At 41.5% G+C, this 25,029-nt stretch overlaps 1 protein-coding gene across 1 annotated transcript in view; it reads left to right on the top strand.

Moving 5' to 3' along the window:
• The first annotated feature begins 504 nt into the window (after window positions 1–504).
• COL6A6 (collagen type VI alpha 6 chain) overlaps window positions 505–25,029 on the top strand; it is a 110,346-nt gene continuing 85,821 nt past the window's right edge. The window contains exons 1-9 of the mRNA XM_065876694.1: window positions 505–565; window positions 2,876–3,463; window positions 4,728–5,348; window positions 6,425–6,985; window positions 8,149–8,706; window positions 11,681–12,256; window positions 14,106–14,675; window positions 22,462–22,805; window positions 22,889–22,967. Of these exons, the coding sequence (XP_065732766.1) occupies window positions 505–565; window positions 2,876–3,463; window positions 4,728–5,348; window positions 6,425–6,985; window positions 8,149–8,706; window positions 11,681–12,256; window positions 14,106–14,675; window positions 22,462–22,805; window positions 22,889–22,967 (3,958 nt within the window). The remainder of the gene's footprint in view (window positions 566–2,875; window positions 3,464–4,727; window positions 5,349–6,424; window positions 6,986–8,148; window positions 8,707–11,680; window positions 12,257–14,105; window positions 14,676–22,461; window positions 22,806–22,888; window positions 22,968–25,029) is intronic.

Consider the following 25,029-nt stretch of genomic DNA (forward strand, 5'->3'; position numbering starts at 1 on the left):
AGAAAAGAGAATTTTGACCGCATCTAGAAATACTTCTCAGGTATGAAACACACCTACATGTTCATGATGGAAAAATTGCAAATCAGCTCTCAGACTGTGTCCCAACTCTGAACTCTGAATTGTCTTGGCAATGAGTGGACAGAGGGTGACATGAGGCTATAGGAAAATTGATTAGTAGGGACACATAATATTGGTGGAACTAGAATGCATCTGGCTGCTTCCATTGACAGTCTAAAATCTCATGTTTCTACAGGGTCTGGGGACCAGGAGAAGCTTTTGTGATTCTGTAAATGTTGACGGTTCATTTTTCTCCAAGGCACTTCACAGAGCCAAAGGTCAGGGAACCACAGAAATTCCTTGTCTTCACCCAATTTATTATATAATTTTGTGTGCTCATATGTGTTTGAGTCTTGATTTCCAAATAATATCCACAACAATTTTAGATGTTTATATTTTTGCCTTTTCAGATTTCAAGTTGGTGATTTTTCAGGTTATAATATGAAAATGCTGCTCACTTTGCTCCTTATGATAATTTGTTCCCATGTTTCTGTCAACCAACATTCTGGTAAGGAAAAAAATGAAAAGAATTCTTTTCCTTAATTTTCATTATGGAAAATAATATATGAGTTTGACTTGCTTAAAAGTTAAGTGTTTTGTTTTGCTTTGTTTTGATTTTGATGATAGTAAGGGTGGGAGTGGCAGCTCAGTTTCTTTTGATGTCACCCTGTGTTCCTTTGAAGATCATTTGTTTCTGGATCTTATTCCTTGTTCACAATAGGAAGATATGAGAACTATTTTCTTGTCCTCAGTTTCAACTACTTCTAGGTCTTCTGGGAGGTTGCATGAAAATTCTCTTTTAACATTAGGTTCAGGCCTGGAAAATTTGAAATGTCTCTTCCTAATTCATTTGTGCCAAAACATTTGTCTTGGTTAAGCATCCAGATTTGGCTCCAGTTTAAACTGAGTGTCTGATTATTGTAAAGAAAGTGCTTTTACCCTGAAGAGAGAGCTCCAGAGCCATCCACTGTCAGCAATCTATGTCCAGTGGACTTGAAGTCAAAATACTGGCCAAGCCTTCACAGCCTCTACCACCTCCTAAATAATCAGTTCTTATACTGGTCGCTTCATGTCCAAGGCCACCTAGATTGGCTTTTACAGTTTTCTCAAGGACTCTGACCTTGGAAGCAAGTTTTCTGGAGAGACAGATTAGACTTTGCCCTGCAAACATCTTCCTTTGATGTCTCACTAGGCCTATTATTAAGCTTTTTAAAGAAAGACAGTGCTTTTTCCCCAGTTGTTCTGTGGTTCACATATAGTGATGGGCCTGGTTAGAACCTAAATATGCCTCCTGTGCCAGTGGCTACATTTCTTTTCTCCATACAAAATGTGGGGATTTTTCCATGAATAGAAAGGTCACTTTTGGTCACAAGTCAAGCCATCCTACGCAGTACTCACCTGACAGTCCTCAGAGGGGTTCCAGACTTCTCTTGGAGGAAGATGTTGATCCCCTCAATTAGTTTTTCCCCTGAGATTCTGCTGGCTATACGATCATCAAAGCAATCTCAAACTGGTTGAAATCACGTTGTTTAGAAGAAAAGAAAGAATGATTTTATCCACTATGCCTTGATCAGACTGCTCTAAAGAGAATGAAGTAACATGCTGGGGTGCCAAAGCTGATTTCCTCACAGTTGTAGACAAGAAAAGATTGAAGTTCTTTTAATTTGATTAGAATTTATCTTGTGACTATTTCAGATAATCAGAAACTCAGAGTGAGGAGAGACCTTAGATATTTTCTAGTTGAATCTACTCATTTTAAATATGAGGAAACTGAGGCCCAAGTATATTGAATGGCTTGACAGAGCTGGAAGAATTAGCTGATAACAAAGTCAGGACTCACATCACTTGTTCAATTACACTGTATTTTCTTAAACATACACCATCCAGACACACACAAATATTTCCCTCCCTTCCCTGGACCAGAAATGGAGCTTACAGAACAGTTGTAAGAGCTCTGAATTCAAACCAGCAGACAGATCATGAGCAAGTGATATTTTGTGCTTGAACCAAATAACTCTCTATCACATAAAAATATAATTTTACATACCTAGCATTGAATCTGGCATCAAATGAAGCCTTGAAAGCTCAGCAAAGTATTGTATTTCTCTATAAAAATTATATTCTTAATAGAAATTAAAAGTATAATCCTATTCCTAGCTTAAGGTAGGAATGCTAATGTTTCTATCACATTTTACATTTGTGAGAATAAATTTATCAATTATAATGCCCACTCATGAAAAAATATTGTAAATAACTTTAAGATAGATTAATGCAATCTCATATTTATGGTTTTTAGGATTCTTTTTAAACTTCACCAATTTGACACTTTGAATACAAAACTAATATGTTTATAAGTTAATCAGATCACTTGTTGCTTTGCTTAAGTGGAAATCACAATGAAAGGCTATTTTTTAGATTTCTCCATTCAAATTTGATTTGATTAGATTCTCAATGAAAATGTTTATCGTGTTGATATAAATTGAGGTCAAATTCTGAAAGAAAATAAGACACGGGGAAATTATTCGCTAAACATATAAAAACCCATGATTTTTAACTTGTTTATATTTACCTATTTCTACTTAATTCCTTGCAAAAGTGATGCTTAATTTCATGATCAGTTCAAATGAGAGGATGTATAAAGAATCAGCCCAAGAAATAATATTTTTCTTGAGAGAATGTGTATTATTTTCAGCGCATTGGAAAGATATTACAAATACAAACAAAAGAGGGAAGTAATGTTTTTCCCATATGGTTGGCATTAAACTTGGTAGTAAATTTTTGAAGTTTGCTTTGTTTGTGTTTGTCTATGGGTTTGTAGGCCCTGAGTATGCCGATGTGGTGTTTCTGGTGGACAGCTCTGACCACATGGGAATTAAATCCTTCCCGTTTGTAAAGACATTCATCAACAAAATGATCACCAGCCTCCCCATAGAGGCCCACAAGTACCGTGTGGGCCTGGCCCAGTACAGCGATGGGCTCCACAGAGAATTCCAGCTCAGCACCTTCAAGAGCAGAGGCCCCATGTTGAACCACCTCAAGAAGAACTTCAGGTTCCTGGGTGGCTCCCTGAGGATTGGTAAGACTCTCCAGGAGGTACACACAACCTACTTCTCAAACGGGAGGGACAGGAGACAGTTTCCTCCGATCCTGGTGGTCCTGGCTTCAGCCGAGTCTGAGGATGCCGTGGAAGAGGCCTCCAAGGCGCTGCGCAACGACGGGGTGAGGATCATCTCCGTGGGTATGCAGGGGGCGTCCGAGGAGACCCTGAAGGCCATGGCCACAGGCCAGTTCCACTACAGCCTCCGGACGGTCCGAGACCTCAGCACGTTCTCCCAAAACATGACGCAGATTCTCAAGGATGCGGCTCAGTACAAGGAAGGAGCAGTCAATGACATTCTTGTGGAAGGTGGGTTCAGGGCGCGTGTGTAGGGATGATGATAAAATGCTTTTGGAAGATCAACAAGAGGAGAGGATGGAGACTCTATGAACATCCCCTTCCCCAAAAGCTGGGCTGCATTTTCAGATGTTAAATTCTGCATAAATCATTCTGGAATGATTGTGGCCTTTTTAAATCCAGTGAACTTGGTGAGCCTTGGTTTTCCATGCTTCACTTATTGCTCATCATTCACAGGCTGCCTCCACCCTGCTCCCAGCTGCCTGAGCTTTCTTCCTGGGCTTCAGTTGCTATGTAGTTTTATTCCTGGTTCATTTAAAAGGTCAATTTGCTCCTAAAAAAATCCTTGACTCCAGAAGCTGTATAATGTCATCACAGGATGTTAGAGCTTGAAACAACTTCAGGAAGTCCAAAACCTCTGTTCCACAGAGAGGTACTTGCGGGCCTTCTTAGAGATGATGTGACCTGGCCCTGGACGAGGCTGCAGTCTGGAGTCAGAGCCACGCCTGTGTGGTTTCAGTCCCGTGCTGCCCCTTCCTGCAGCTCTGTTCTAAATTAGCTTCCCCGTGTTCTGCTCCAACTCCAACCTGCTGTCCTGGTCTGTCCCCTTGTGTTCTCCTATTAGCAAGAATGGCCAAGAGTTTATGAACACCATCCAAGAGAGGGGCAGGAGAGAGCCAGTAAAAAAACAATTTGCTCAAAGTGTACAAGTCCAAACAAGTGATGTAAGAAACTCACATTATGTCTGGTTAAGTCAGTTTGAGTGAGATGACATATAAAACTGTCTATTAATACTGGAGAATGCTGCTTTTCTTGTAGCAATCTATGAAAATATGGGAATCCTATTACTAGCATCTTTCCCAAATAAAATATTGGAATGTCAATTGCTATTCCATTACCATCCTTTAAGAATGTTTGGACTATAAATACTGATTTTATTAGTGATTTTAATACAATAGCAGTAGCTTCTGTTCACTGAGTGACTTTTATGTGCCAGGCCCCATGCTAAACACATGATCTCATTTAATCCCCATAACAACTCTATGAGATCAATATTATGGTTACCTATATTTTACAGATGTGGAAATTGGAGCTGGGAAGTTAGCTAAGCTCCCACCTTTGAACCCAGGACTCTCTGATCTCAGCTTCATAATCATTTTGTACATCTCCTTCCATCTTTAAGGGCATAACTAAGTTCTGGTTGAGTTCTCCGTGTCTTTTAATGCTGAGCAGAGATGCTGAATTGAAACTCTGCCTGTTCATTCCTTGCCCACAGTTTGCCAAGGCCCTTCTGTGGCAGATGTTGTGTTCCTGTTGGATATGTCCATCAGCGGCAGCTGGGAGGACTTTGACTATCTTAAAGAATTCCTGGAAGAAAGTGTATCTGCTCTGGACATCAAGGAAAACTGCATGAGGGTTGGCCTTGTGGCCTATAGCAATGAGACGAAGGTGATTAACCCACTGAGCAGTGGCATAAACAAGTCGGAGGTTCTCCAGGATATACAGAGCCTCTCTCCCCAGGCTGGGAAGGCCTACACTGGAGCTGCCTTGAGAAAGATCAGGAAGGAGGTCTTCAGCGTGCAGCACGGCAGCCGGAAGAATCAGGGGGTGCCACAGATAGCTGTGCTGGTGACCCACAGCCCGTCTGAGGACAACGTGACCAAGGCTGCTGTGAACCTCCGGCGCCAGGGCGTGACCATCTTCACCATGGGCATAGACGGGGCCAGCGACGCCCAGCTGGAGAAGATCGCATCTCACCCTGCCAAGCAGTACATCTCCAAACTGAAAACCTTCTCCGACCTGGCTGCCCACAACCAGACGTTTCTAAAGAAACTGCGGAACCAGATCACACACACAGTCTCTGTCATTTCCGAAAGGACTGAAACCCTCAAATCTGGTAAAGCCTTTTGCCGAGAGAAGGATTATTCCCATCGTTTTGCCTTTTTCTTGTCTTGCAGGTGTTCTGTGTACAAAAGGGCTTGGCAGGCATGATGTAGGGAGGGAGAGTGAGTTCCTGACTTTTTAATTTAACTTGATAATAGGAAACGTAAATTGGGGGAGAATAAAAGCTATTGAGGTATTGGAATGGGAAGAAAGGATTTCTTTTTTTATTTGCTCTTTTGCACAGCTTTACTTGGATTCTTTGTTACTTCTCAACACTCCAGAATACCTTCCTTTGTTATTTCCCACTCTGCACTTTTTCCTTTCTCACCTTTGCCTCTCATGTTTCCTTGCTCTTTCCTTTCTTTTTTTTTTTGTATGAGTACTTTTCTCTCCCTCCTCTTCTTCCCTCAGCCGCAAATTCCAATTTAGAGAATAAACAGGAAACATGATTTGGATTGAGGACAGAGTAATGAATTTATTGGGAGGTACTATTCTAGTATCAGTGAGTTTAGAGAGAGACAGAAAGCAATGTATTTCATATATTTCATACATACACATGTATTTTTCATAAATTATGTGTGTGCACGCAATACGTATATATATCTGCATCCTTCAACAAATATTTACAGCATGACGACTGCAGAAGTGTCACTGCCTGGCATAAATAAGGCCACTGACAATACACCTGGTTGTGTTAACTGACCAGGAGTGGATGAAGAGTAAATACTTTGTTCAAGATTTCAAGAAAGACAGCACTTTGTCCACCATGTCCAGTTAAATGCTACCTTCTCTAGCTCGCAAATCACCACTTAACATTTTGCTAAGCAGTTACTCCCTGCTAAGAGAAGTGACTTGTAAAAAGCATCTTCATGTTTTCTTTCTAATCTTTTACTGCATCCAGATTGACTCTGATTCTTGATGCAAATCATCTCAAACTGTCACAGATAATTCATTTGGGTCTTTAACATGGAGAAACTGTTTCCCATTTTTCCATCTGACGAGGCTGGTGTTTGCCCTTCCTCCCACCTGCCCCTGTGTCTCTGTCCCACTTGCCCCAATGCCACACTCAGTTTTCGTGTTGCATTTTAGGTTGTGTGGACACTGAGGAAGCAGACATCTATCTGCTCATCGATGGCTCTGGGAGCACCCAGGCCACGGACTTCCAGGAAATGAAGACCTTCCTGTCGGAGGTTGTAGGGATGTTCAACATCGCTCCCCAGAAGGTGCGAGTTGGGGCTGTCCAGTATGCTGACCACTGGGACTTGGAATTTGAGATCAGTAAATACACCAACAAGCATGATGTGGGAAAGGCCATCGAGAACATCAGGCAGCTGGGCGGGAACACAAACACAGGCGCAGCCTTGAACTTCACCCTGGGGCTGCTGCAGAAAGCAAAGAGGCAGCGGGAAAACAGAGTGCCAAGCCACCTTGTTGTCCTGACCAACGGTGTGTCCCAGGACAGCATCTTGGGGCCCGCAAACAGACTGAGAGAGGAGCTCATCCACGTCTATGCCATTGGGGTCAAGGAGGCCAACGAGACACAGCTGCGAGAAATCGCAGGCGAGGAGAAGCGGGTGTACTATGTGCGTGACTTTGATGCCTTGAAAGACATAAGAAACCAGGTTGTTCAAGAAATCTGTGCCGAAGAAGGTAGGACTCCTTGCCTTTGGACTTCAGCTCCCAAATTGCTTTCCTGCAGTATTTATTTTTCATTTTTAATTGAAATATAGTTGATTTACAATGCTGTGTTAACTTCTGCTGTATAGTTATACATATATACACATTCTTTTTCATATTCTTTTCCATTATGGTTTATCACAGGATATTGAATATAGTTTCCTGTGCTGTACAGTAGGACCTTTTCGTTTATCCATCCTATACATAACAATTTGCATCTGCTTTCTGCAGTGTTTGACGCTGCAGGTGTGCAGAAACAGCATAAATGACCAAGCTGAGATTCATTGACTCGTGGAGCTGTTTATTATCCAGAACAAAATGAAGGGCCCATTATAGTGTTGCTCTAATTATTATTATCTGAAGCATAAAAAGAATATTTCAGGTTTATTTCAGTTGCTTTTTAATAAAATTTGTATGAAATCTTCTAGAGCTAGATAAGTAATTTTCAACTAGGGGTGATTTTTCCCCCTCAGGGGATGGTTGGCAATGTCTAGAGACAATTTTGGTGGTGATAACTAGGGGAGTGCTAATTAATTAGCTTCTAATAAGTATTAATTAGCTTCTCCCCACAAATCCCTGTGAGGATAGATCTATGATTAGACACTGCCTGTGTAATATGATCAAATGATTTCTGATTTTAAGGAGTACTACAGGTTTATTTAAATTGCTTTTTGATAAAACATGTATGAAATCTTCTAGAGTTAGATCAATAGTTTTCAACCAGGGGTGATTTTGCCCCCTTAGGGAAGGGTTGGCAATGTCTAGAGACATTTTTGGTGGTCATAATTGGGGCAGCACTACTGGCATCTAACAGGTAGAGGGCAGGGATACTGCTAAACATCCTACAGTATCCTACAGTGCATGGATTGCCCTCCACAATACAAATTTTCCAGCCCACAATGTCAGTAGTGCTGAGGCTGAGAAACCCTGAGTTACATATTAAAGCAAATTACTAAACAACAAAGAGAATAGGCTCCCTCTCATTGCCTTCAATGCATTATTTACCTGATAACAGCCCTTACCAAGTACATGCTTAACTTACATATAGAATTATTTGTGTTTTGGGTTTTTCTGTTCACTCTTAATCTTTTTACACAAAGCCAACTTGAATAACCCATCTCCTTTCTCTTGTGTAGCCTGCAAAGAGATGAAGGCCGACATCATGTTTCTGGTGGACAGTTCTGGCAGTATAGGACCTGAAAACTTCATCAAAATGAAAACATTTATGAAAAACCTGGTGAGCAAATCTCAGATTGGGGGAGATAGGGTGCAAATCGGTGTAGTCCAGTTCAGTGACATCAATAAGGAGGAGTTTCAGCTCAACAGATATATGTCCCAGGGGGAAATTTCAGATGCAATAGACCGAATGGCTCACATTGGAGAAACTACCTTGACCGGTAGCGCCCTGACCTTCGTGTCTCAGTACTTCAGCCCTGCCAAGGGGGCCCGGCCCAACGTCAGGAAGTTCCTCATTCTCATCACGGACGGTGAGGCTCAGGACACAGTCAAGGACCCAGCAGTGGCACTTCGGCAAGAAGGCATAATTATCTACTCCGTGGGGGTGTTTGGCTCCAATGTCACCCAGCTTGAGGAGATCAGTGGGAGGCCGGAGATGGTTTTTTATGTTGAGAATTTTGACATTCTGCAACACATTGAAGATGACCTTGTTTTTGGAATATGCAGCCCCCGTGAAGGTAGGCGTGGGCATATTCACTATAGGGGGATTATCCAAATGCCACAGATACATGTTAGTCATTGTTTCTTGAACTAAGCAGACTACTATTTGAACATTGTATCCTAGTGGCTTTGACTTGCTTATAGAAATGAAAGTTTCCTCAACAGAACTGTTAAATTAGACAGTAAGGAACAATTCTGATCCACCTAGATGCTTTCCTTTTCGTAGACAAAGCACTAGGGTGATGAATCCTCCATTTAAGGAAAATAGTATCGTACTGGATTTTAGGTCTGGTTCCCTAGAAGCAGAAGCTGAGTCAGGAGTTCTTGTGGAAGTTATTTATTTATTTATTTATCTATTGCTTTTGCTTTTTAAAAAATTTTATTGGAGTATAGTTGATTAATGTCGTGTTAGTTTCAGGTGTACAGCAAAGTGATTCAGTTATACATACATACATATATATGTTCTTTTTCAGTTTCTTTTCCCATATAGGTTATTATAAAATATTGAGTAGAGTTCCCTGTCCTATACCGTAGGTCCTTGTTGGTTATCTATTTTATATATAGTCATGTATATATGTTAATCCCAACCTCCTAATTTATCCCTTCCCCCCCTCCTCCCCTTTGGTGACCATAAGTTTGTTTTCTGTCTCTGGGTTTGTTTTGTAAATAAGTTCATTTGTATCTTTTTCTTTTTAGATTCCACAGTATAAGTGATATCATATTATATTTGTCTTTATCTGGCTTACTTCACTTAGTATGATAATCTCTAGGCCCATGCATGTTGCTGCAAATGGTATTATTTCATTCTTTTTATGGCTGAGTAATATTCCATTATATATATGGACATTTAGGTTGTTTCTTGCCTCAGCTATTGTAAACAGTGCTGCTATGAACATTGGGGTGCATGTATGTTTTTGAATTATGGTTACCTCTGGATTTATGCCCAGGAGTGGGATTGCAGTAGCTCTATTTTTAGTTTTTTAAGGAATCTCTATACTGTTCTCCATAGTGGCTTCACCAATTTACATTGCCACCAACAATGTAGGAGGGTTCCCTTTTCTCCACACCTCTCCAGCATTCATTATTTGTAGACTTTTTGATTTATTGGGGAGGTGTTTTCAGAAGAGAAGTAAGGAGGGCAGGACAGGGCATGGGTAAGAGTTAAGCAAGGAGGTGGTCTCAGCTAGAGTCTGGCTTCAGCCTCATCCCTCGGGGAGCACTGGAGCATGAATTACATCATAGAGTCGGTTTCACCTTGAGGCAGGGGCCCAGCCTTGTATAATCTGAGTTTGGGGGCTATGTGTGGTCCACTGAGACAGGCGATAGAGGGGTATAACCTCCTGGGCAAGGTGTCTCCCCTTTGACCTAACATCTGCTATACATGTTTGTTCATTTTACAATTTTTTAAAATCAATACTTACATAAAATGAGATAATCTTTATAAAAACATGTTGATATTTATTAAATCCTATAAAGGAGGAATATAATATAGGAACTTGAGCAATGGATGCTTCCAAGGAAATAAATAGGGTAGTCACCCACATGTTCCTAGGAGACTGCAGAGTAAGGGAATTGATAAAACTTAGGTTCAGCAGAAATAAGGGGCTGATTTATACTGCGACCCATGGGACTTGATGACAGAGGCATTCTGAAAAACCTCTATGGAGGAGATGGATCTTAATGGAATTTTGAAGGAAAAGAGGGACGTTGTTCTGTTGTTCAAATAACAGTTCTTGTCAACCCCCACTAGAAGTCTTGGTGACTGCGGTCTATGTTTTGTGACAAGAGGAATACACCTGGATTACATGTCCTGGTAACTCCACCCAGAACAAATCTGACCTTTTTGAAGGGTGCCAGCACTGAGCAGTCTACCCCCCAGCCCCCTGGGTAATCCAAGCAGGTCCCCTGGGCAGCCGAAGGCCAGAGGGACATAGTTTCTCCTTGTGAGGACCCAGACTTTCTGGAGAATTTGGTTACGGCTCTGTACACATGGCCTCTAGTTAGGGGGGGAAGTGCATTGGCTTTAGGATTTGCAACAGCCCTACCACGGAGCAATAAAGTGACTGTCAAGGAAGGGAATGTGGTGAGCCTCGGAGGGGGCAGGGGGAATCTTCTCACAGTTCCATTTCTCCAGAATGGATGAGTTAACATTTGGAACACACCTTCCTAAGGCCTGTAGAGGGATGGTGCTACATAGAGACTAAATCATTCACCATCTTACAATTCCACTTCTCCAGAATGAGTGAGTTGGAGTTTGGAACTCTGTACCTTGAGTTAGAATGTGATACACACATGGACTAATTGGGTCTTTCCTGCTTTACTTTTCCATGGCATTGACTCTACATTTAAAAAGTTAACGAGAAGTCATGCTAGGACCACTTGGTTGGGCCAGGTGTGAAATGGGTTTATTTTTATGATGAGGCCCAATCGTGAAAACAGATAATGTCTTAAGAAAGTCAAAAAGGGAGAAAATGTAACCTTGAAAAGTTAAACATGAAAAAATATACAGTGTTGCCAAATTCATTTTCATCTGGTCATTTTCCCAGGGTTCATTTTAAGAATAAAATCTCATGGTCCCTGTGGCTTAAAAAAAATAAACAAATTAGTGTAAATGAAAGCACATGTTGAAGGTACCACTTAAACACAGGAAAATTTCCTCAGAATTTTGAATTTTTTTTTTTTTTTGGTCCAAAAGCACTTGACATGTTTATCCCTGATGATCCTGTGACCCACCTTCCCACCCCCTTCCCAACCCCTGCAGTAGGCTTCACGTCACATTTGCCTTGTCCTAAAAGCCACCTAAATGAGCATTACTATGTACTGGCAGCACAAATACATGTGTGTTGTGTCTGTTGTCCAGGGAGCGGACATTCCAATGTACAGCTTGATCCTATGGAGACGAGACACTGGCATTTAAAAAACAGGTGGGGGAGGGGAGTCCTGCATGATGTGCAAGCTAATCTCATCCAGTTTTCCTTTCTCCTCCTTCAGAATGCAAGCGCATTGAAGTTTTAGATGTCGTGTTTGTAATTGACAGCTCTGGCAGCATTGACCGTGATGAGTATAATATCATGAAGGACTTCATGATTGACTTGGTGAAAAAAGCTGATGTGGGCAAGAATCACGTCCGGTTTGGGGCTCTGAAGTATGCAGATGACCCAGAGGTGCTGTTTTATCTGGATAACCTTGGCACAAAACGGGAGGTGATCTCGGTGCTTCAAAATGACCAGCCCATGGGGGGCAACACTTACACCGCCGAGGCCCTGGGCTTCTCAGACCACATGTTCACTGAAGCCCGGGGCAGCCGCCTGCACAAGGGGGTCCCCCAGGTCCTCATCGTAATCACCGATGGGGAATCCCATGATGCCGATAAGCTCAATGCCACAGCCAAGGCCTTACGGGACAAGGGCATCCTTGTCCTGGCCGTGGGGATCGCTGGTGCCAACCCCGTGGAGCTGCTGGCCATGGCAGGATCAAGTGACAAGTACTTCTTTGTGGAAACTTTTGGAGGCCTGAAGGGGATATTTTCAGATGTGTCCGCCAGTGTGTGTAACTCTTCAAAAGTAGGTAAGATTCATCCATTAAGTTTTTAATTATCAGCAGAGGTCCAAATAAGGGAGAAACAAAAGAGAAGGGGCACTGAGTGTTCTGCAGAAGTTCCCACACTGTGGAATCTCAAATTGGAAAGACCTCAGGATGTTCCATTTGGCCTTCCACAACATTCCCACTCACTTCTGCCTAAACTCTTCCAATGATGGGAAATTTACCATTTCAAACAGGCTTTATTTATTGGAACACAACTGTGTTTACATGCCACTTTCACCCTTTAGTTCTCCTTCCTGTTCTTTACACAAGAAATCAAATCCCTCTCTTCCTAAGAACCAGTGACCACTGCTTGAAGTCCTCTCTCCTCCATTCTGGAAGTCCCCTGTGCCTTCACCCGTTTCTGTTATGGCACAAGTTCATTTGCAATATGGAGCCCAATGTTAAGCCCTCAGTTTTAGCCTCAGATGTTTCCAGAGAAGATTGTGAGCAGGATCTTTTGCCCTGGATGCTGTGTTTCTATTCTGGCAGCTGGAAATTGCTTTGCTGTATGTACGTATGTATGTATGTATGTATGTATGCATTCATTCATTCATTCATTCATTCAGCTGCCACTTTACACTTGTTTCAAAGGAAGATTGTGGTTTATTAAAATTCCTTAGTATTTCTATCAGGATGTGTTTTACCAAAAATACCAAGTATTTTTTATTAGATGAATTAATATTAATCAAGGATTTCAATATCTTGGTGCAGTTGCTTTTAAAACTTATTTAACTTTCCTGTTTTTCATATGCCTTGCCTCCTGAGAATGCAGCTACTGTCTTTTTCTTTCACAAAACTAAAAAATTCCATCTGGATCTCACTGAAAACCAGGATGAATCTCTTACTTTCTGTTGGCCAATGTCTAAAAATCAATCTGCCCCTTTCAAGTCCACTGTAGAAGTTGAAACTGAATTTTTATACTGGAAGTTTTCCCTTGGGCACTGAAACAAAGGAATTTAATGAACTAACCAATTCCCGAAGGATCTGTTTACTCTATATTTTATCTCTTCCTTGCTTATCTCGGCTACAGGAATCTCAGACACCTTTAACATTTTCTGAGGTTAAAATGAGAATTAATAAAGTTAGTTCAATGGTGAGCTCTCTGGGGAATTCAAGGAAATGATAATGCTTTCCAGAAGGCTAAGGAACACACATGAGCTCGTGCCAAGCATAACTCATTCACTGGCAACGGCCTTTCACATTCTTTTTGTTAATTTGCTGTGTTAAGACAAGGGAAGCATCTCTAAGCCATAGTGTGTTGTTCAAAAACATTTTTCTCAAGTAGACATTTTTGCCTGTATACACCAGAAAATGGGCTGATTAAGAAACAAACTGACTAGATATAGGCTGGAAGTCATGATTCTCAAAGCTCAATTTGCCCTAAGAAACTAGAAAAGCACTTATTGGCTCAACTGGCCAGCAAGGCCAAGCCAATAATACAGACCATCTGTCTCTTGTTTGCATCCCTAAATGGAGGTGTGCTTTTTCTTGCTATGCTGCTACTGTCACTGAGCTTTCTGGAAGAGTTAAAGCTAGATTGCAGGTGAGAACACTATTTCTGTGGCACCACACCCATTTCTTTGACATCTCGGTGTGAGACCAAACAGAAAAGTCAAGAGAAGCCTAAAAGGACGCGGGAATTGTATATGCCTCATTCTGCCTTTATGCCCAATTGTTTGTTTTTGTTTCCTCTCCAGTTAATGGGACCACAGGGTGGCTTAAGCTAAGAAACCACCTTCAGAAATAGCATTTCTCTGTAGCTGGAAACGTTTGACTTCTGCTGGGTTAGAGAAAGAATAAAAATCTGATTTTGTTGCTGTGTACTTTGTAGATTGTGAAATTGAAAAAGTAGACCTCGTGTTCCTCATGGATGGTTCGAATAGCATTCATCCAGATGACTTCAAGAAGATGAAGAAATTCTTGGCATCTGTCGTTCAAGACTTCGATGTCAGTGTCAACAGAGTGCGTATAGGAGCTGCCCAGTTCAGCCACACCTACCGGCCGGAGTTTCCACTGGGAACTTTCATCGGCAAAAAGGAGATCTCCTTTCAGATTGAAAACATCCAGCAGATCTTTGGATACACGCACATTGGCTCTGCTCTCCGGCAGGTAGGGCACTACTTCCAGCCGGACATGGGCAGCCGGATCAACACAGGTACCCCGCAGGTGCTGCTGGTCCTCACAGATGGCCAGTCCCAAGACGAAGTGGCTCAGGCCGCTGAAGAGCTGAGACACAGAGGGATCAACATTTACTCCGTGGGCATCGGGGATGTGGATGACCAGCAGCTCGTTCAGATCACCGGGACCGCCGATAAAAAACTGACAGTTCACAACTTTGACGAACTGAAAAAGGTCAAGAAGAGGATCGTTCGCAACATCTGTACCTCGGGGGGTGAGAGCAGTGAGTATTGAAAGTGTCCTTCGTGTTTGTTCCTTCCCTGGGGCTGGTGGGAAAACGTAGCTTTGTGCCTCCGGATTTCAAATTAAGCTTTTCACAGTTATCAAGTATTTTTTGTGACTTGTGGATTAAGAAACAGGATATTGGAGAGACTCTGTCCTTTTCTCTCCCCTTCTGCTGGGAGTACATGCCCCCTCTGTGAATGGGAATGCCTCAGCTTCAGAAGGTGTGAGGAGAAGGCCGTTGTTTACATTCTGGTTGGTTTCCGAGGCTGAGGAATGTGTCCCAAAGAAATGAACTATTTGACAGACTTGGGTTGCCTGGCAACCGGGCTGCCAAGTGCTGCCACAGGTAGGGAGGCAACATCTGTAGAGGTTTAGAGCTTTGTTATGAAACTTCACTGCAGAAGTTGGTAAATATCTTCTTACAAATTAGCACATTTTGACATTTTTCCAATAGATTGAAAGAAAGGTCTTCAAGGATAAATAGCTTTTTCTATTTTTCTAAAAGTTCTGACTGGGTTAGCTGTGATTCTGTATAACTACCTGTGGATTATAACTAACCGTGGATTTCCACTTGGGAGAGGAAGTCTACGGGGTTGCTAAGAGGCAGCTCTGGAAATGGACAGTTAACTGGGCTGCAAATTCCTACTCCATGGCTATTTTTTCTTGGACAAGTGGCTTAACTTTTCTAAGTTTAAAATTTTCTCCTCTGTAAAATGTGAATGACAGAACACCTAGTTCAGAAGGTCACTGTGAAGATGAAATGAGAAAATGCATATGTAAACGTTACTTTGAATAAACATGACACCTGGGATGCCATTATAAAGTCACTTCACTTTTGTCTACCATTGACCCATTCAGTTTATTCATGGGGGTCAGCTCTTCCCTTGCCCTCAGTCACTTTCAGGAAATAAGTGAACCTCTTCTTGGTGATGAATATGTCCATCCCCGTGGAACTATTCAAATTTCACGTGAAGGTTACTGCGTGAAGGTTACTGTGCTTTCCCTGCCACAGGCCACTCACCATGACAGAAGCGACTACACACGGTTGGCATTCTATCCATTGTTCCCAACCTCCCACTTCTGCCTCCTTCTCCCAGGCCCTGCCCTTTTCTTACTGACCATGGTTTCTGGCCTCTCCAGAATGGGCTGGGGAAGAGAGAGGAGCCAAAGAGATTCAGGAAAGTTCCTACTTGATGGCACTTTTCAGGACTTCATTTTCTCAGTAGCCCATGTCTAAAGCTAGGCCCATTCATGAATGTTTCAAAGACTTCCCCTCCTGCCCCCCACCCCCTCCACCCCTACCAAAGCACATTTGTCAGAGCATCACTGTCTCTCCACCATAGCTCCCCTGAGGATGGTGAGCATCTCTCAATTCCAGATGTTCCCTTATGCCTTTCTCAGCCACTGGGCATCTAGTGATGCCTCCAGCTTTATCTGCTGCCAGCTCTTTGCCCCTCCAGGTGGCCTTCTTGGATGGGAGGTCAGAGGAGCCCAACACAGCTCTTTCTTACATGCAGCTGTATCACCTCCATGGGAAACAATTACATGTCAATTTCCCCAGTAAATACTGGAAGTTCCAGCCCCCTGGTGTGGGTGCCTCTCCTTTGCAGAGAGCAGCGTGCCATCCTGTCTCATTCTTTAGAATTTCTAAGCTGTGTCATCTCCAAGTTACCTCTCAAATCTCCTCTCTCGACTTAAAGAGGACATTACCTCCTCTCCTTGTGTGTGTGTGTGCTTGCGGGGAGAGACCTCATGGCACACCAACCATTGTCTCCAAAAGTGCTCCTCTAAACTCCAAGCTCAAACCTTTTATAAGACCCAGTGTGTGAGCTGAAGGTTAAGAGTCCTGTCATTGGTCAGGAATTATCACCTTTGTAAATCCCACTCTACTTTCCCCCCATACTTTGGAATGTGCCTGGTGACCTCAGCCAAACCTTCCACATGACTTTCCTTTTTCACATGAAATACCCATTTCCAGTTATTAGGCAGAAAATGATCCCAGAACCATCTAGTCTGTCCTAGAGAGGATGAAAGGAGACCATGTGGAAAGTCAAAACAGCAGTCATGAATGTATAAATAAATAAATAAATAAATAAATAAATTAAATAAATAAACAAATAAGGAAAGTACCCTATAAAGGTAAACTTGAAGTGATTACTGTAGCAAACAAGAATGTATGAGGCCTTTGTAGCCAAGCCTGGGCTGAGGAATAATGAGGATAGAATGATAAAGCTGATAAAGCTTCAAAAGCCTGTGCAAACATAGCAGAGGATACTAGCTCCTCTTAAATGATAAACCCCCAAATCAAGGAAATCAGACAGTAGCTTGGTGTGTCTCAAAGCAAACCAGATTCAGAGCCTGAACATCCAGCTTTGCTTCTTATTAAAATATGCACCACTTTGGAGAGGTCACTGGCCTTTCCTTTCACATTTGTGCAGTTAAATCATCTCTGATTGTACTTAGGATTCAATTTATGGAAAGGATGGTCAGCTGCATGGAGATATGAGGGAAGAATCAGTATTTCTTGTGCATCTGTGTAGGGTCAAGCATTTTAAAGTGTTTTAAATGCATTATCTCATTAAACTCCCAAACCCTCTGTGGTTTGGTTTCATTCCCATTTATAAATGAGAAACTGGGGCTCTAAGGAATATTGGTAACCTGACCCAGATCATACAGGAGGCAACAAAGTAAGCAAATTTTGAAACCTAGGTCTGTCTGATTCCAACCCATTTGTGGGTTGTTAAATAAGCTGCCAGTTCTCTTGATATAATCGCTGTCTAGGTTATCTGATGCTTACATTATAAGTGATGTGCTTCAACAATTAATAGCTGAAACTTATCAAGACATCATGAGTTTATATCTCAAAAGCTGCTGCTCCCTAAGGAAGCCACTGACTGCTAAGCTGTCACTTCCAACAGCACAGTCTAACACTTGTAACCTGCCTGATCTGGCATCACTGGATACCCTGGAGGTGGTGAAATAAGGTCGTTCAGCATAGGAGCTCCAGACGTGCCTGGATCTGATTCCCACGTGTGAGATCCACCATAATAACTATGAGACCTCAGGCCAGCTTCTCTAAGTCACAGCTTCCCCTTCTGCAAAATGAGAATTAGAAGCATTTCTACTTATTCTGTGTTTCATAAGGACACGTGAGGAATGCATGGGAAGTGTGTATAAATGTTCAGCATGTCTTGGTAACTCTCACAGCGTATTACAGAGGGTATCTTGAAGTGATCTCATTAACACAGGTACATGGAGGGATGCAGTAGTTTAGTTCACAGAAGGACAATGTACCAAGAGTTCCTTGGTTCAGGAACTTTAGTAGTTTAGCAACATTTCAGAGCCATATTCCAATTTAATGCCTCAACATGCATCACATTTCCCTAAACAACTCCAAAGTCTGTTTTCTTATCTTTTCTTATCTTATTCTCCTGATTTTTTTGGAGTCTACCTATTCTGACCACCCAAAGGAGACCCCAGGCAGTTTTCAGGGTATGGACTTGCTGCCTTTTCTGGTGTGGAGCCGTGACTGGGTAGCAAAAGAATCGAGAGTACCTCTCATCTTTTTCATCATCATGGAAGATGAGTCAAAAAGGAGATTCAGCAAAAGGCCAGTCTGATGAAGATGAAGTAGACACACCCTCAGGATTTGACTCAAGGAATGTGGGAAATATAAGGAAAAAGTAGATGGTCATTTCCAACTTTTCTTGACAAGAATCTCTTTATGTTCCTGTCTTAATAGCATTCTCTAGAAAGCAGAGCTTAAAGCACAGTTTATGTGCTAATACTCCAGTGGGAGTACAGTCCCAGGGAAGCAAGAGTGAGTGGAGGGAAGTGATACAGAAAAGAGAAAAGTACATACAAGATGTACATCACCAAGCTAGCTACAGCTTTTGAGAAAGCATCTCTGGTGCGTTGGTCCTGCAGAACATCACCCAGGGAAGCCTCAGAACCACTGCACAGACCAGCCTGTCAGGGGGAATAAAGGCTGGTTATCTGCCGGTTCCTTCCTATCTACTGCCTCTCACTGGTCAGAGTTCACCCCATGGAGACTTACTCTCCCACCCTACTGCATCGTGCTATCAGCCCTTTGGAAAACCAGATACGGGGCCAGCAGTGCGTTGTATCTGTGGTTGAAGTAGTGGAAGGGGCCAGAGATCCCGTGAGTCAGCTGGGTTGGACGTGGGCACCAGAGTCATTGAGGAACTACAGCAGTGAGAATGATGGAGGCCGTGTCAAAGCCTGCCCATCCCCCATAGTGTGGGAGACCCAGCGATGGCGGCTGCCAAGGCTCTCCAGTGGACAAATGTCCAACTCCTGTGTGTGTGTGTGCGCGGCCGGGACCGAGGGAGGGGGAGGGCAGAAGCAATCTGGGAGGTATATAAACTAGGTCTTCACCTAACTATATTTGCTAGATCGTTCTTTCTCTTTTTTTCATCTAAGATATCCCCTTCTTTCAAATCTCCAAAGAAATTTTTCTCTTAACCCAGCTAGTAACAGTCAACAGCCCGACTTTGCCCTTTGCTCAAAAACTTTTGAGAAAAGGGAAAAAAATCTCAAAAATCTGTCTTCTAATCTTAAAAATATACCCTACCATCTTGACAGTATTTCTTTCTTTTCTTAAAAATTTTATTGAAGTATAGTTGCTTTACAATGTTGTGTTAATTTCTGCTATACAGCAAAGTGATTCAGTCATACATACATATATATATTCTTTTTCATATTCTTTTCCATTATGGTTTATTACAGGACATTAAATATAGTTCCGTGTGCTGTACAGTAGGTCCTTGTTGTTTATCTACTTTATATATAGTAGTTTGTATCTGCTAATCCAAGTTATCCCTCCCCCATCCCGTTCCCCCTTTGGTAACCATAAGTTTGTTCTCTGTGTCTGTGAGTCTGTTTCATAAATATGTTCATTTGTTTGACAGTATTTCTTAATACTAAAAGTCTGCCATCATTAACTCCAATTAAGGACTTTCTTTATAAGTCAGATAATTAAAATCAGCTTTGGGGTTTAGCAGGAGACCATTACTGTCTAGTTCAATCCTTTTTTTTCTGTTCTTTTGTATTTTTATTTTGAAATATATAATCTTCTTATTTTTATAGACAAGAAAATTAATGCCCGGAGAGGTTAAGAGATTTGGCAGAAGTTATTTGGTAGTAACACAGAAGTGACCTGTACAGGACTAAAACTAAACTCTGCCTCCCCAATCCAGGGTTCCACACTGCTATTTGGCAAATTCTCAGGGTACTAGTTTACTTGTGTTTATCACCCTCTGTAGCCAGTCCCATGGATTACCTTCTTAATTTCCCTTGCATTTATTACCCCCTTTTGATTCCCACTCCTGTTATCCTATTGATAATGTTAGACCCAAACGGTCTACGAGGGATTCCAACTCGCCCAAGAACCGCCAAGAGTCGAGAGCCGCTGCAACACGCAAGAGGTTTATTAGGAGCCGATGCACCGGGGTTCCCTGAACCTCACGCAGGAGGCCGATGGGGAACCCCTAAAAGCGGAATCACATACTTTTTATAGGTTTTTTTACTCATAGGGCGGGTATATTCTCACAATGATTGGGTAAATGTGGTGACTTTTGAATTCATTGGCTTAGGAACTTTTGTCCCACCTTCTGGCCGTTATAGTTGTTTGTTCATTGTGGCGGTTAGGGCGTATACCTGTTACGGGCAACTGGAAAATTACCCGCTGTCTGGCAAGTCCCCGTCAACTGAAAAACTCCAAGAATTGGTTTCGATAGGGAGAAGGAGTGGCGCACGATAGGGAGAAGAATTGGTTTCGATAGGGAGAAGGAGTGGCGCACGATAGGGAGAAGAATTGGTTTACGGGAACAAGTGAGGGGGTGGAAAGTCCCTAAAGGCCCCACAATAACTACAATCCTTCATTATTTCTCTTTGGAAATCCACTTTTAGCCTTTTTCCTAGCCCACTTCCAAAATCATCCCTGCCTCTTCAAAGGCCTCTTGAGTTGAGGGCAGATGTCCTGCAGAGTCTGCAAGGCCATTCCATGATTTGCATGGCCCACTCTCTCTACCTGTATGTAATTGTAGACATATGACTGCCACCTCTGGACTTGTTCCCTAAATTCCGTTCCTTTGATCACATTATCATGGACTCATTTGTCAATTTGAATTAGTTAAACAAACACCAGGAACTTGTTTACTAGAGTTTATAATCTCAGTAATCTAGACAAAAGGTTAAAACACTTTATTTTTAAAGGGGACAGTTCCCAGGAACATTCAATGACATTTTGGCATATTTGCCAATGTTTGTTTTTTCACAAGAGACTGTTTTCCTTGAAGGCAGTAATGTGTTTTGGTGAATGAATGGTTTTCTGTTCAGGGATTAAAGCAATGTTCATCCAAGAGTGAAACTTTCAATCTCAAAATAGAAATGAAAGGATATAGATTTAAGAGGAAGTTTGGAAGGGACATATTCGAGTGCTTCCTTCTGACTAGTTCCTTTCTTTTTATCTCACTTTCTGAGTATCGGAGAAGACATTTTCCAATTAAGTACAGTAAAATAAGAAAACTCACCTTTCAGATGTTTTGATGACTTTGATTTACCTTGAATGTCATGGTGAAAATTGATTATCAAATAAGGTTTCTTCTCCCTCACCCAACTCTTTTATCATTAAAAGTGAATCAAGTTCCTGTCCCTTGTTTTAAGAACTGAAACTGTTGTTTTGGTTTCAAAGACTTGCAAATGCCCAACTGACCAGTGTGTCTGGAAGGCGGGCGTTTGTCTACACAACAAATACCTGAAAAACTGCTTCTCTAAATAATGCAAATTAAAAATAAACATCCCTATGCCTTATTTTATCAAGCAAGCTGTGTGTGTGTGGAATTTGCTGGAAAAGGTTGAAGTTTCTAGTCAACCTAAAAGCTCTTGAAAAAAGAGTGTGTATGTCATAGGATTTTACCCTTCTCATTATCTTCCTGTTAGGAGGCTCAGCTTAAAATTTCAAGCCCTTGTAGTTTCTCCAGTGCTTAAATGTCTCTAGAGTTAATAAGGATGAGAGCAAAGCACTTTAAATGCAATGCTTCTCTAAGTATTCCTTAAATTCCAAAATAGCAGTGGCTTTGGCTTCCTGAGTGGCTGAGCTCTGGGCACAAAGCCATCTTTGACACGGTTGAATATGGGTAACTCAGTACCCAGTTTCTTCACTTGAAGGACTCCAACCAAGCAAGATCTCAAAGGGTCTCACAGAGTCTCTATTTTTCTTTCTACTTTTTCTTTTCTGAGTGGATGTTAGGAGACAAAAAGGGGAATCAAAGATTCTTTTCAGAAAGATAAACCATCAAAATCATTCCCTTAGGAGTCTTTTGTGATTTATTTTTTCTAAATTACTTTCTCTATTCAAATGTTTTTTATATTTCCCTTATAATTATAATTTAATATTTGTTGAATGACCTCAGTTATAAATAGCATGATATGAATTTCCTATTTTAGACTGTTAACATTTCCACAACATATTTCAGCTATTTAAGGGACTACATAGCTTTCTCAATGGACACAATGAAATCTTTCAGAACTTCATTATAGAATCATCTAGATTTTGTAGATGCTAAAAAAGTAACACTTTAACAGCTTGTGAAAGAGTGATTCTGAGCCTCTTCCATTATTCACTCATGCTCTTTCATTTTTTCCAACTTTATAACTGGGACAGAAACAAGAATTCCAAGTCCCGTGATTCAGATATGACATCCAAGTCAAATAAAGCTATTTGTTAGTCTAATAAGATATGCTTTTCCCTTGAATCCTAGATTGCTTTGTGGACATTGTGGTGGGATTTGACATCTCAACTCAGCAGAATGGGCAGAATTTGCTTGAAGGTCAGTCTTGGATGGAAACTTACCTTCAAGACATCTTACGTGCCATCAGGTCCCTCAGTGGGGTAAGCTGTGAGGTGGGCACGGAGACTCAGGTTAGTGTGGCTTTTCAAGTGACCAATGCCATGGAAAAATATTCCCCCAAGTTTGAGATCTACAGTGAAAGCATACTGAACAGCTTGAAGGATGTAACAGTTAAAAGACCATCTCTTCTCAACGAAAACCTCTTGAGTTCTCTGTGGGGTGCATTTCAGAATAAATCAGCTGCTCGGGGAAAGGTAACTTGGTTTTATTTTATTTATTGGTCTTTGGTGCAATGACTTCCTTTTTACTCATTTTTCTTTTTTGAATACTTTCTTAGGTGGTTCTCTTATTTTCAGATGGATTGGATGATGATGTTGAAAAACTTGAACAAAAATCTGATGAACTTAGAAAAGAAGGTACCAAGCATGGGGAGGACTGGGAAAGGAGTGTTGATGAACTTTATAATCTCAAAACTCATTTCTAACTCTTACATTTCCAGACATTCAAATAGCACTGAATTTGCCAGCCTTTCCACTCTGGATGCACTTGGCAGAGCAAATGAGCTCTCACAGCATTTTGGCACCTACTTTTTCCTCTCCCCATATGAAACAGCACTGAATACGGTGTCCTATCCTTTCTCTCATATTACTTTATTTCTTCTTCCTAAGCTTTCCTGGAGGATGTTCCTGTCTCCCTTGCCCCGCATTATCTAATATTGCTATGTCTTTAGTGTCAGCAGAAGTGAACCACGTATATTTCTCCTTGACTAAGGAATGGGAGAGTTGGATTATTTTCTTCTATCACTCTTAAAGTTTCCAGAGTTACAAGCAGTGTTGGACAAGTTTACTCATGTTTCGGGATTTCATAATCAGTTCCTTCCTTCAGATAACAGATGGACCAACTATGGTGCTTACGAGTTTGTAAAGCTCTGGCACCAGGCTTTCGACTTTAGAAACCAATGCCTCTTCTGACTCATTGTCAGTTCATACTAAAATATGGATCAGTGGAAGGAAAATGCATTCACATGTTCCATTTTGACTGAAAATAGAAATACTTATAAGTGGATGTAATTGGTACTCCACCCAGACCCCTTTACAGACAGGTTCCCCCATCCTCCAGCTGCTAACACATTACCCACAGGTTCCCCTTTCTCTGAGGAACTGCCCTTTGCCAGTGGGAGCCACCTTACCTGGAATGTTACTCCCCATCCCACACCTGGGCAGCAGGTAGAGTTCAGAGACTTGGACCTTTGCCTCAAAGTGGCGCCAGTTTTGTAGTGTAACTCATGCTCCAGAGTTCCCAAGGGATCAGGCTGACGCTAGATGTTAGCTGAAACACTGTCTTGCTCAGATCCTTCCCCAGTCCTACCCTGCTTACCTTTGTCCCCTTCTTTCAGAGAGTGCTTCCTCAATAAATTGTGTGTGTCCAAATTGCTATCTCAGTCTCTGCTTCTAGGGAATTTAGCCTAAGACATCTGTCTCCCAGGTTAACTATTAGAGGCCGATTAGATTTTGTCTTTTCTGTCTGGTTCTCTTTCCTCCATCTTAAACAAATTGCTGAATTCACAACTGAAGAGTAAGAATTTTTATTTTATTTACTAAATCTGCTTCCCTTTATTCTGTCAAGTCTTGGCCTTTTTTCCTGATCTGAGGTGGAGATGTTAATGAAGACTGAGAACGGGACCCTAGAGTGGGTGGGTAGGGTTTTCTCAATTTCAGCTTTTCTTTTGTGGGGGAAAGATGTTTCTCTTACAGACAACATCAGAGTTTTCTCCAGGAAGTTTCTCTCGGAACACCCAGATTTCTAAGACCAATCTTCTTTCTTCCAACTCCCAAGGAAAAACTAGTAAATGAGTTTCAACTTCAGAAGGTAGATTTTGAATATCCTCAGAAATTTAGAATCTTTTTTTCAATATTCAAAAATCAATTATATTTCCAAATGCTAACGAAAAACTGGAAAACAAAATTTAAAAAGCCATTTACAATGTACACACAACGTGAAATACTGAGGTATACATTTAACAAAATATAGTTGTTTGCTGAAATTACTAAACAATGATATAAAGATTCAATATGGTTAAATTTCAATTTTCTCCAAACAAATCTATAGATTCAGTTAACTCGCAGTCAAAATCATAGCAAGATATTTGTTGATCTAGAAAATCTGGTTCAAAATGTATGTGGAAATGCAAAGGAGCTAAAATAGCCGAAACAACTTTGAAAAAGAGGCAAAAGTTGGAGGACTCACACTAGCTACAATCTTTGAATGGGAAAGATAAAGGGGTGGGGGCCATAATGTTCTTTGAAAAGTGTCGAATGTCTCTCAATAGGAACAAAGAGCACCTCTGGCTCTGGCTTCCTTTATCTAAATATAGACGATTTCAGTTGATGCTGGGCCCTATGATCTGTTAACCCAGGAGATCCTCTCTAACTTGAGGCCCAGAATCTATACATGTAAACTGTGCCATCACCGTGGAAC

The sequence above is a fragment of the Phocoena phocoena genome, chromosome 4 (assembly GCF_963924675.1).
Source record: "Phocoena phocoena chromosome 4, mPhoPho1.1, whole genome shotgun sequence".
Lineage (NCBI taxonomy): Eukaryota > Metazoa > Chordata > Mammalia > Artiodactyla > Phocoenidae > Phocoena > Phocoena phocoena.